The 13,374-nt window shown below is 48.4% G+C and overlaps 1 protein-coding gene across 2 annotated transcripts in view; it reads right to left on the bottom strand.

Moving 5' to 3' along the window:
- Nucleotides 1-12,293, bottom strand: part of SPOCK1 (SPARC (osteonectin), cwcv and kazal like domains proteoglycan 1) — a 557,294-nt gene extending 545,001 nt beyond the window's left edge. The window contains exons 1-2 of one of the 2 annotated variants that reach the window (XM_067731822.1): nt 12,111-12,293; nt 11,335-11,520 (exon numbers count right to left, since the gene is read on the bottom strand). In XM_067731822.1, coding sequence (XP_067587923.1) covers nt 11,335-11,520 — 186 coding nt within the window. In that variant the 5' untranslated portion in view covers nt 12,111-12,293. The remainder of the gene's footprint in view (nt 1-11,334; nt 11,521-12,110) is intronic. The other variant, XM_067731821.1, reaches the window with a different exon arrangement.
- Between the last annotated feature and the right edge of the window lie 1,081 nt (nt 12,294-13,374).

The raw sequence follows: 13,374 nt of genomic DNA on the forward strand, positions 1-13,374 counted from the left end.
AACTACAGCCACACATAACAATGTATCACAAACTTAACGCTGAGCAAAAGAATCCAGCCACACACAAAAAAAACACATCCTTATGATGCCATCTATAAAAGTATAAAAACAGGCAAAACTAATCTATAGTGTTGTAACTCAGGAGAGCTCTTCCCTGGTAGGGGGACAGGCAGTGAGTGTGGGGCTCACAAGACGGACTTCTCAGATGCTGGTAACATTCTGTCCCCTGACTGGGCTGCTGGATGTATGGTGTGTTCACTGCGTGAGAGCACATCAGGCGGCACCCTCACCCTGCACATCTTCCACTCCAGCAAAACATACTCCCTACCTATGCAGGGCTGCTGAGGACCAGGACTCTTCTGCGATTCCCTCTCCACTCGCTACAGGCCTTGACCTGGAGCCAGGACAAGGCTCAACACATCACGTTTCAGCATTTATACACATCAAGTCCTGTCTCACCTAAATGCTCCACCTCAACTGTATTGACCAACACCCTTTTGTTGCCAGTGTCTGGGTCCTAAACTCAGGCAAAATAGCAGGGGCCGCTCATGTATGTCAGTAAGAGTTGAATTAAGCTCATGTGGCTTGACCACCAGACAGATTCAGAGATGAAGGCTTATGTGACTTTCTCCCAGAAACATGGCCCAGGTCCCAAGGCCTCTGGACATCCAGCTTGCCGGGACTGCTCTCGTCCCTTTGTAGACCAGGCCTTTCCCTTTGCAGAGGAACCCTCAATAGACACCAAGCACCTCTGTTTCTTCTCTTGGTCTTGGACAAGAGGGCTGTAGACTCCAGAGGACAGGGAGGATGCTTTGCTCCCTGCTACATCTTACTTGCCCAGCACAGTGCCTGGTACATAGTAGTCTGGCCAATGAGTACCTGTGATATGAACATATGAATACATGAACAAACAAACAAAACTACTGAATCTGTGCACCAGGCTCTGGTTACTAGAAAGCTGAGGATCTAGGTTCAGGATGACCGTGGAAACAAAGAAATATTTTTTAAAACACATGCAAAGGTCTTTCTGAGGTAGGAGGAACTTTTCAACCACCAACTTAATCTTATAAAAAAATAATAAATCACACAATTTATCTAACACCAGGAAAGACAGCATTATTTTATCTTTACCATGGGTAGCATTTTCACTGTTTCACTCATTTCGTCTCATTCAAGATAGGTGGTCAAAGGTTACAGACCAGGTGCAGAGTCACAGCAAGGCTGACCGGCTCAGATGGGAAGCAATGCCTTGGCCTGACGGAAGTACTGGACACACCAACCCCACCAAAGTCAGAGGAATCAGCATGTCCCATGAGCACAGAAAGACCTGGAAACTTCCCAATTATCCCTTAACAATGGGGCTATTGAAACACTCCAAATAACCACACAAGTCTGTTCAATACACTTAACTACTTTCTTCCTCTTGGCAATAGTTTTGTCAACTATAGGTGCCATTAATTAGAGGAAATTCAGCAACATAGAGTAAAGCAAAGTTTGAGAGTTTGTTCAGTGGGCAACAAGGAATACTGCCATGTCCTGTTGATCCTCATAAATTTTCTAAACTTTGACAAGTCTTTGCTTTCATTGTTCCCTGATCTTTCCAAAATGATCTGGCCAACCAAGCATGAAGATTTACTATACCAAGAAGAGCGCTGCAGGTAGTACCACTGTCCAGTCCATATCCCTCAGACCTTCTCTGTGTTTCCAACTGATAGTACAGTCTTCCCTCTATATCCATGGATACAGAGCCCATGGATATGGAGGGCCACCCGTACTATGCCATTTTATATAAGGAACTGGAGCATCTGTGGGGTTAGGTATCCACAGGGGGGCCTGGAACCAATCTCACGCTGATACCAAGGGACGACTGTGATCTGCATCTCTGTGCCCACCTCCCGTGAGAGTAAACACTGTTTACTACATCCACCATCTTCAATACCCACTTCTCCATAAACCAAAGCCAATGTCAGAGTCAATGGAGTTAATGTCCTTCAGTTCATCTGTGCACAAAACATTATCAATCCTGCTAGAGAAGATGCAAAGTCAGACCAGAGTCAGCTGTGATCAGGCCCCTTTGGAGACAGGAAATTTGCTGAGATGACCACCTGGGAGTTTGTCATGGAGAAGGTCCCACATCAATTCCACCAAGCTCATGTGCATAAGCATCCCTGATGCCCTAGAAGCAGTGACAAGTCAAAAGTCATTCTACTCCAGGAACATTTCATGACAATGGCTGCTGCTGAGACCTGTGCACATACACACATTGGAAAGCAAGCTCTTTCCTTCTATTGATGTCAATGGTAGCCCTGTTGACATAAGGGGGAAATACAGCACTCATAATAATTTACTCCACATCTTCAAATGCTCATTTTGTCTAAACTTGTATTATTCACTGGCGCTAACAGTGTTGGCTATTAGGGATGAATAATAATTCTCCAGGGTTTTTCTGAAAATACAGTCTGAGAACCATGTGCATCAGAATCACCTGGATTGCTTATTTAAAATGCAGGTTCCTGGGTGCCACCCTTGACCTATTCAAGACTGCTCTGGACTAGGGGGCTGAGATCTGCATTTTAAACAAGCCCCACCAGTGATTTTTTTTTCAATATTATAAAGGTATAAGCCTGAGAACTGCTGCTCTAGCACCTTTCTCTGGGCATCTTCCCTTCTGTTTTGGCCATGAAGGGTCATCAGCAACTTGGCCTGGCCTTTCTTAGAACTGAGTTAAAGTGATTCCATTTACATGGTGGAAAAGGAAGGGTAGAGCTAAAATACAAAGTGGAGTCATTTGCTCTCTGCCTGTTTGTTTTCTCCACGCTTTTTCTCTGCAAAGACTGCCTGGAACACCTGCAATAAGTTCTACTTCCCTGTTCCAGTCATAGGCGCCAATGGACTTGGCATAAATTCCTGCTCACCCACCACATAATTATGCTGGGGAATGTTGATGGTGTCTTCTGTAGTGTGACATGTCACAGATCACACAGGAAGAGTTTGCAAATTATTTCAAATAATTGTATAATATGTCCTTCCTTCCTTCCTTCCCCACTGCACCAAAGAAAACTTTGTCCTAAAGGATCAAGGGAGAGGGTCTCCTGAGGGATGTATTTGCATAGAACCCTAAGAAGGGAACCCAGTGAAGTTAATTTGGACATCAGTGTTATCCTTCCAGGAGAGTCCCCAGTAATTCACATCACTAGTCTGTGAATGCACCTTACCTCCTCCCTCAAAATAAATCAACTTCCTGACGTCTGTCACAAGGACATTGGAAGGACCCAGACCCAGGGGCTATGATGCCACATACTGTCCAGCCCTCCAACTGCATGCATGTCTAAACTCTGAGCCTTGTGTGTGGAAATCTTGGTTTCCATCTTTAGCTTCCAAGCCTGGCGTCCAGCTGGTTCTCAGAAATGGTAGCGGGCGTAGGGGGGTGGGGACGAGGGCAAGAAGCAGTCCATATATACCAGTCTTGTTTTTGAAACAGAAACTTCACAGATCACTCTGTCCAAGAAATTCTATGGTACCCTGATTTCTAAAGAGCAGTGGGAACTGTAGGAGCTCTAAAGCCCAGGACACTTGACCACAGAGGGAAGGAGAAACTCATGGGCCCCAGACACCAGAGGAGCAGGAAGTCTTTTTTAAAGGGGGAGGCAGGGCGAGGGCTATTTACACGACAGAGATGTCTGTGCCAGGACCTACAACCAGAAAATTTAAAAAATGAACCACAGAGAACTGCAGACAGCCTTCCAGCCAGCAAGGAATAAAGACAGGCTCAAGGAAAATGGAACCAATTTCCCCAACATTTCTCCAAGACATGAGACAGAAAGCAACATCTATAGCTGTGCGTCAGCAACTCACCCATGCTCTCAGGGCCCAAGGTAAGAGAAGTGACCCTCAGAAATTGTTATCAGAATCACAGGTACACCACTCACTGAAAGATCACGAAAACCCCACAAAGCAGGTAAGATCACTCCAGTTTTGTTTGTTTGTTTTTGATCACTCCAGTTTTACAGATGAGGAAAGTGGTGCTGTAGCCAAGACCCAAGCTTATTCATGACAAGACTGGACGATGAGCACAGGTGAAGAGGGGCCTCTTCACCAGGAAGAGCTTTGCACAGGTTCAGGGACTGTACCTGAATTGTGAAGGGGGTGAGCTTCTCTGTCAGGCTCACCCTGCCTCTCAACAGCACGGCCCATCTGTTGGTAACCATAATCAGTCAATTGCTAACAGAATGAAAGACACGTGTCAAAAGCCAGCATGACTTACTGGGGCCAGCCCTCTACAAGGGACAGGTCCTCCTCAGCCTGGAGGTGTGCAAAATCCTGGTACGGACTAGTTCACTCCTTCGTTCATTCTTTCACTCAGATTCAATCAAACATTCACTGAGCAGATTTCTGGGCTGGGCTCAGTGGTAAAGGTCTGGGGACAATGAGCTCTGTACATCAGAGCTATAACTAAAAGGAGTTATGAAGTTTGTAAGGTCCTGCTTAGAGATAGGGGTTAGACCAAAAAAAAAAAAAAAAAGATGTTTTTCAATGTGTGTGTAACCTAGAATTTCCACCTACCAAACACTATAATCGCACATGTGCCAGTAATTCTGCAGGCTTTCCTTTCCCAGGGATTCATCGAGAGATGTGCTTAAGTAATCATTCAAATCAGTAAAATGCTAACAGACCACCTACTGTGTGCAAGGCATGATAAGACTCAGGCTCTTACTTCAGGAAGAATACAACTATTAAAGAAGCTAAAATATAAATACATACACCCATAAGTTGAGGAATAATGCATGAAAGTGTAATAAGAGTTGTTAATATTAATAAAAATAATAGCCTCCACTTAATACTTAACACTTAATTGAGTATTAAGCCAGACACTGCTAACAGCTTCACTTATATTAGCCAGTTTACTCTCCACGCCAACCCAGGGAGGCTGATCAACATAGTGGACTCCTGTGATGTTTGCCCACAAGGCATCCATTTCCCCTTAAGAAACTACCCTTTAACCTTCCTTTAACTATGTAATCCAATGCAGTTCCCACCACCATTCTATGCCCAGGTCCCAGGCCCCGCCCCAGGACTAGGCATGTACCCAGGCCCAGACAATTAGCATATATTCTACCAACTTGGCCCCAGTGATTTACTGGAGAATGGGTGCATAATACAGGTAAATCTGACAAGTCTCAATTCTGGGAGTTTTGTGGCAATATGGAGACATAAAAACTACAGTATGTTATAAACGTGTAGCTGCCATGAGTCACCACATGGAACTAATCAGCCTGAGAACACAACCAACATGGGGAAATAAAGCCCAAAGATGGGGGTGGGGAGATGGGGAAGTGGCAAGAAAATGATAAACATACACACACAAATCCGGTGGTGCAAGCCGAGCCCATGGATCCAGCCTTATCTAGATGCATAGTTTATCAGTGGAATTTTCAGTTACACAAGTGAGTAAGTTTTCTTTTCCATTTAAGCCAGCTTGGACTAGATTTCAGTCACTTGCAGTTTGGAGTCCTCACCAATATAAAGCGATCATCCCCCACTTACTAAATGAGAAGTCAGGGATTCAGAGAGGACAAACAGCCTGAAACTAAATTAACTGTCTAAGGTTTTTTTGGGGGGGGTTGGGAGGGCACAATGATTGTGTGCACTGAGACCAGAAACCTGCAGAAGAGTCAGCCTGTCAATTGCTCAGAGCCTATTTTTCCCCTTCATCCACCAGTTCCAAGGTGGAGACACGTGAGTCGCCCGGCTATGGTCCCTTTTCTGCATCGTGAGTTTATTTCTTGTTTACCTCTACCCAGAGGGAGTAGTCCTCTAGGGTCCCGGCTCCATCCAGGGGTCTATTAAACTCTTCCTTCTGGACACTGTCTTCTTTCTTAGTAGTGCACAAAAACGGTACACCCTACAATTGACGGCATCTTATATTGGAGGAAATATGACCAAAAACAAATACGTGTAATCTTGCGCAAATTATTCAATGTCTTACAGGAAATTTCTTCCATTTGTAATGATCTCGCCTGGGGAGATGAGACCAAGTATGAGCTTGGGTCTGAAGAATTTCCTAAGGAATATAAAGTCACCTCCCCAGGGCTTCCCTAGTGGCGCAGTGGTTGAGAGTCCGCCTACCGATGCAGGGGACACGGGGTCCGGGAAGATCCCTCCGCGGCTGGGCCCGTGAGCCATGGCCGCTGAGCCTGCGCGTCCAGAGCCTGTGCTCCGCAATGGGAGAGGCCACAACACTGAGAGGCCCACGTACCGCACAGAAAAAAAAAAAAAAGTCACCTCCCCAGAGGAAAGGTAAAATGAGCCATCCTGAAGGTGTTCATGTTTAGATATTGAGTGTGTTTGGTTTGAAATATACTACAATGAGTAAATGAGTAGGAAATGATTATAAAATATTTAACTACTAACATTACTGTGTCTCCCCAAGCGAGATCAAATAGTTGAGCTAATGTTTATGTCCCACTCTTCCAGGGGAGGGGTACAGGTCTGATGATCGATCCATTTGGGACCAGTTCTTGCTTTTGACAATAATCTCATCAGTATACAGGAGAGTACTTATCCTCCTAGCAATCCAGTTCTGCTGAAGCACTGTGGAGGCAGGGTTGGGAGGCCCAGGAGACACAGGGGAACTCAGCCTGGGAGGGTCAACTGGGGCAAAAGCTCTGCCATCCTTGCCAGGCAAAAACTAGGTTCTCTCTACAAGGGCCAACTGAAGGTTAGGACAGAAAATACAAGAATGGTCTGAGGGCTATCAACTTTTAAACTGTCCCTTTATAATGATTCCTGTGAAATAATGATTTCTATCAGTGGTCGTCTAGTACAGGGGATTTAAGATAGTGGGTTCATTAAAGAAAGTCAGGATGACAAACTCATTTAATTCTTCTTGAACCTGTTTAATCAAAATGATTTTCTGCTACTCTCTATTACAAGCCAAGTTTCTGTGGTGACAGATTAATGACTGATCCACTAAGCCACATCACCTCTCTTGTCACCAACCCCACCGACTAAGCCAGCCACCATTCTGTCAACAAGCCTCACTTGCCCTTGAAACTCATTATAGCTGAGACGTTAAGATCAAATGAGCAGATCAGATGCTCACCGCCACCCCAGTTCTGCTACAGAGACCACCAAATCCCACAGCGTGTGCACAAGAAGGAAAAAGCACGTGGGCTGGTCCTGTGGTCTCATTAGAATTACAAACCCAGGTCACTCCAGAGTAAGATAAATGCCAGCCAAGGCAACACTTGAGTCTTCGGGCCTGCTAAAGGTAATTATCCCGGAGTTAAATGTCAGGGCTAGTTTCATGAGTGCAAAAGAAAGAAAATGTCATGTTTGGTGTAAGCAACAATATTATTTTAATCAAATCAGAAGCTCATTATTAGCAGAAGATAAGGCCTGATGTGACCCCGACAATAAGCCGTGTCCAGCGCCTGGCTTCCCGCTCCACTCTGTCTCAACCTAAGGCTCTTCACTGATTTCCCTCAGACATAAAGCAGCAAAGACTTGCAGTGTGATACCAGTGGAGGCTCACAGCCAAAATCCACTCTGCTCTTGATGGGCTGCAGTGCAAGAGTCTCGCAAGAGTCTAGAGTCAGACTGCCTGGGTCCAGTCCAGCTGCTCCACAGCCTAGCTCTGTGGGCAAGAGACTTCACCTCCCAGTAAATAAGGACAACAGTACTTCTCTCCCAGAATCGTTATGAATATTAAATGAGATACTATATGTAAAGTACCTTAAACAATGCCTGGCACACTAAGTGCTGGATAAATGTTAGGTACCACCTATTTCTGCAATGTTTTCTTTTTTTTTAATTTCAACCAGCACATATTACCTTTATAAGAAAAAAACTTTAAAAAAGTAACAATAAGAAAGAAATATTGACAGTGTAAGTTAAAGGATTTCATCCAGTAGACAAGTGGTTACCTGAGAGAAGAGATCGCATTTATTTAACTTGCTCACCCTTTTGGCCACTGCCTAGCACATGGTAGACAGTCAAATATTTGCTGGAATGAATGGACGTACAAATGAATGTAGGAATTAACAGAGGAAATTTCCTTAGTAATGGTTATGCAAAGCCAAATGAGATTCAGAAAAAATCAGGAAAACGGTTGTGGCATTCTGACCCCTCAACTTCAAACCACAGAGGATTTTAACTCTGCACACCAGTTGGAGCAGCTGGAGGTGGGAAATTACTGTACAGCTTAAAACAAACATCTGCCTTCTTTATCTTCTCCTTCTTAATACTATATCTGTGCAAAAGTTTGCGTCTCCATCTGGCCAAAACATCCCAACTGCTAGTCTTTATAAAAGAATAATGACCAAACTAACAGGCCACCAGTACACTTAGGAGCAAACACCTGTATGTTGTTATATTCCTCCTGGCTCCATTGCTCCAGGCAACGAGCCACAGAGTAATTGTGAAAGTTTTACTTCTGGAAAGAAGGCGACAGATTATTTGTGTATCTAGAACAACAGGACCTCTTCAAAGCATTAAGTAGGGGCTATCAGGTCATCTCTGGCAACATCACAGCACACTCAACAGGCAGGGGAACACGGAGCACACGGCCCGCCACCATTTCCATTTCAAATTTAGCCAATAACCACCACCAATGGGTATCATCAACTCTCTAAAAGGAGCCCTTAGTTTTCAGTTTCACAAGTTCAAAAATCCCTTCTAAATATCTCTCCCCCAAATGCAAAAAAAGTGACAAGTCAGGGGAAAGGTAAGAAGTTTTCTTTCACGGTGACTTTCAAAACCAAGCATCATAACAATCTCAGGGCTCGGTCTTTCAAAGTTATCAATGGTTTCCACAAAACTCAAAAACAACAGCAGAGAAGCTGAGCTTTGCTAACCTCAAGTAAGGCCTGGCTCAGTGAAAAATGACCAGGCTGGCTGAGCAATGACACCATTAGCTGGGGCTTTACCGACTGTCCACTGAACTACTGGCTCCTGTAGGAAGCAACTTTTAGTCCTTGGTTCCAGGGGACCGAGGCTCTGTGGTCATTCCAAGTAAAAGGCCCAACTGAAGACACTTAGACTTGGCCTAAAGGAGCATCTAGTTTGCATTTCACAACACTTTAAAGAGGTTAATGGCATTAAATTATGTCTGACCCACAGCTAGCAACAGAAGACTCCAGGAAGCATATAAAATGGTTGATGATTGAAGATATTTGTGATTTTGAAGCATTTTGGATGTTGTTAAAATAGTATGCTGGATTAAGTTATCATTTTAAAAGAATATATGCTGCTAAAAATATTAGTTTAACACCTAAAATTGCTCCAGAAACAAAAAAGCAGTGCATTTGTTAAGCATTTGTTAAGCATTCTGTTAAGCTTTGGACATTTTTACAAGGCGGAACTTCCTAATCATTCTAAGAATTACCTAGAATGTTCATTTAAAATATGGATTCCCAGCACTCATCCCAGAACTATAGAATCAGAATCTCTGAGGAGGAAGGGGTGAGTGTGGGTGCTACAATTTAACAAGCACCCCAGGTGAGAGCCTCATGATCAGCCGGGTTTGTATCAATAAAAACACTGATCCAAGAATTTAAAATGTCACCATTTGCAAGGAAGATGAGAAGTGAAGAAAAGCCCAATCTTTCAAAATTTAAATCTGAATGGGAAACAAGAATAATTCCATATTTATGATACACCAAGACTAGAAAACCTTGAACAGACACAAAAGCAGAGTAAACCTTTCCATACCCAAAGACCAACAAGCACAGCCGCTTTCCATCTGACCCAGCTGCCACGCGAACCAAGGCTTGTGCAAAGGGGCCCTTGTCCTCCACACCTGGCCCAATTCTCCAGCTCCAGCCGAGTTAAGCATCTGCCCTGTTCCTCAACTCTATCTAAAATGTAATGGCAAAAGAAAGAAAAAAGCAAGATAGTTCCTATCCTATATGAGTCTGGGAATGGAAGCTTCCTTGGGGCACCTTTTGGGCATCTTGGCCATCTTTTTCAGCTGCAGGCAAAGGCAGTCAGTGCAGGGCTCCTTGGAGCGGAACCAAAAGGGGATCGAAGATGGTTAACAGACTAGATCAGGGACAGGAGGACGTGTGGCAGGGATCTCATGGTACAGGGTGGTGGGGGGAGCAATAAGCCCTCAAATAACTTGTTCAATGAAAGTGTTTAATCGCCTCTTTCAAGGAAAAGACCACCATCAACTAGAGGGAGAGGGAAGAGGAACAGAGAGGAGAGAGATAAGTAAGCCCCCACTCAAGGCCTAGGCTGCTGTGGAATGGGACCTGGAGAGGTGCTCTTTAGAAAGTCCAAGAAGACACCTGGATTCACTGGATTCCTCAGGCCCTCCCTCTGCAAGGACTGGGCATGCCGGGCATGGGGCTAAGAGGAATCCAGTGTAGGAGGTAACTCGCACACATCTCCCACCTCAGGGAGCCCTGTGCCAAGAACAGGGGCTCGGCGGTATGGGTCTCTCCCAAAGGCAGGAATTCCCGATGTTAAGTATCATCAAAGTTTTTCCTAGTCCCCTAGAAGCGCAAGGCCCCAGCCACTTGGGGCGGCCTTTGAAAGAGCCGGCAGCAGCTCCCACAGCACAGAGGGGATGCCATCTGCTGGAAAGACTGTGTCAGGTGCCTCTCGTCCAGCATCCTCTGGGGCGTACCTGGGGAGCAGCAGCCAGCCTGAGGCAGAAACAGGCAGCAGATTGCCTCTGGGTGCCCAGGAATAACTTTCTCCCCTCCTACAGCTCCCTCAGAGGAGCAATCCTCTGCCACCCAGGCTCCCCCTCACGGCGGTGGACCAACTCCACGAGGTGCCTCCTCCTTTTCCCTTCCCCTAAAGACGCCAAGGGTCAAAACCACCATGCTCCCACCCGACATTTCATCAGGCCTGTGGCCATGACTCTCCGAACCTCCTGGGACACCTGCCTCCCTACTCAATGAGCTGGGCTCACCCCAAACCTCACCTCTGCAGCAGGCATTCTTCTGGAACACCCTAGAGATGGTCTCAATAGCCGCTGCCTAGGGAGGTCTTCCAGGGGGCTTGGCAAAGTCAACCATCAGCGTTAGGAGAGCTCAGAAGCTTCAGGAGCCTCTCCCTCCGCAGCTGCTCGCTATTTACACCGTGTTTCGTACAGTCACCTCCCCCAGCCCGACAAATACACACACCTGGGCCACAGGTAACAGGCGGAGAGCATCAAGCCTTCGAAGTTCTCTTTAAAGTTCCTCTCAGGCAAGATGAAGCCCAGGAACCCCGAACCGACAAGCTGCCGGCGAAGTCTGCCCCAGTGCCCTCCCCACCCACTTCAGAGGCCCCCTCTGAGAGGCTCCCCCGCCCCCCGCAGGGCCCGGCGGCGGCTGTACTCACGTCTCGAAAGCGGTTCCAGTACTTGTCCCGGTCGTACTGGGAGACTGTGCTCAGCCACTGGTCATTGTCCAGGAAATTGCCGTTGTTGGGGCCCGCGCCTCCTGCGAGCGCGTCCAGGTGCCGGCTCTCGACCTGGAGGAAGCACCACGCCGCGGCGGCCGCCGCGAGCACCACGATCGCTGGCATCTGCGGGGCAGGGGCAAGCGGGGGCGGTGAGCGGGAGGCCAGGGCGGTGACGAGCCCCGCGCCGGGCGCCCAGGACTGAGCGCCTCCGCCACCGGCCCCCGCTGTCGGCGTGGGGGGATCTCCCAGCAGGGACAGGGTCAGCCCTCGCACAGCGGGGGGGATCTATAGACCTAGGGACCCCGCTCATGAATGGGGGGCTCAGTTACAAATGAAGAGGCTGCGTCACAAATTAGGGGCCGCTATCAAACTACAGAGGACCTTGTCATCTATTCTCCGGGTGCTCCACTGGCCGCCACTCTCGGATAGGGGCTTCAGTACCCCTCCCCAAAAAACGGAGAGCCCTCGATCCGCAAGCGGCACTCCCAGAGACGGTGCCCAGAGCCCCGGGGTAGGGAGACGGGGAAGAGGGCTCCGAGCAGCAGTCCAGGCTCCGGTTGAATGCGGGGGGGTCTCCCCTCGCCCGCCCTGCCGCCTCGGGGAAAGAGGGGCGCGCGGAGATAGCCCCAGGCCCTGACCCGCCAGCCCCCAGGTGGCCGCGGGGAGGTCCCAAGTACGCCAAGTTGGGGCGCGGGGTTCTGTGGGACACGTACCTTGGGGCCCGGCCCGGGTCCCCGCGTCCGAGTTGCTCAAGCTTCTGTGGCGCGGTCGCCGAGAAAGCTGATCGGCGGGCTCGCTCCCCTGCGCTCCTGCTACCCGCCGCCCAGAGTCCTGACGCTTTGTGAGCCTGCAGCGCTCTAGCTCCGCTAGCTCGCAGGCTCGCTCGGGCGCGGCGTCCGCGGGCGGCGGAGCCCGAGCGCACGAGCCGAGGCCTCTGGCGACCCCTGGCGGCTGCGCGCTGCTGTGGGGCGCGCCTGAAAGCCCCGCCGCCCCTGGTCCAGCTGCCAGCGATCTGGTTAGCCACATCTCAATGCAGGGATGAAATAAGCTTTCAGGCCCAAGCTGGTGAGAGACAGCTGAGGAGACTGAGGATCAAGGCCAAGAAGCGGGCCAACGTTTGAGGCAGTCTCAAAAGCAAGGTCGTAGGGCCACTTAAGTCAGAATCACCTTGTTGGGGGGAGGGGAGGGCTTCTTAAAAATGGGAATTCCTGGCCCACGCCCCAGACTTGCTGAATCAGCATTCCTTAGGAGAGCCTCCCCGAGGTGAGTGAATTTCTGCACTGCCCATCCCAGGTCATGCACCCACCCGCATTTCTGCACGTCCATGCCCTATACCATGCCACCTGCTGTCAGTCTCTTAAAGACAGTCCTTCTGGCCTCCATTTCTATCATTTCCACAGCTTTGTGTCACCACATTGACCCTGTGGTCATCCCTTGGTGTTCTTATACAGAGAAGCCCATATCTACTTCTGTCCCCACCCCCTTGGGAACTAGCCCCAGCACCAGCCTATTGGGTTTTCCTAGAGGGGAGGGAGGGGAAGGAGAAGAACCAGGCCAGGCTTCAGGGACAGGACACAGAGGCAGGAGACCCAACCCCCATCGGCTTTCCAGATCCTCAGGCAAGTCTGATCAAAAGGGCTGGAAGGCATTCGTGCAGTCCCTGCCTGGGTGCAGGGGACACTTACCTGCTGCCTTTCTCCTGTACAATCTCAACCCATTCCACAGACAGCTGGGTGCTCTTTTAGCACAGGGCTGACATAGTCACCCATCTCCCCTCAGCACACTCTTAAAATCTCTTCACGTTGCTTTCTGATAAAGACTAAACTCAAGACTAGGGCTCCAGGCCCTGCACAGCTGGCTCTGCCCACCTCTCCAGCTGCCTCTCATGCCACCCCCTCCTCCTTCCTTGACTTCCTGGACAGGCTGACCTTGGTATGGGCCTCCGTGGAGAGGGGTTCCATCCATCACTGGGTGTTG

This window comes from Pseudorca crassidens, chromosome 3 (assembly GCF_039906515.1).
Source record: "Pseudorca crassidens isolate mPseCra1 chromosome 3, mPseCra1.hap1, whole genome shotgun sequence".
In the NCBI taxonomy this organism is placed as follows: Eukaryota; Metazoa; Chordata; class Mammalia; order Artiodactyla; family Delphinidae; genus Pseudorca; species Pseudorca crassidens.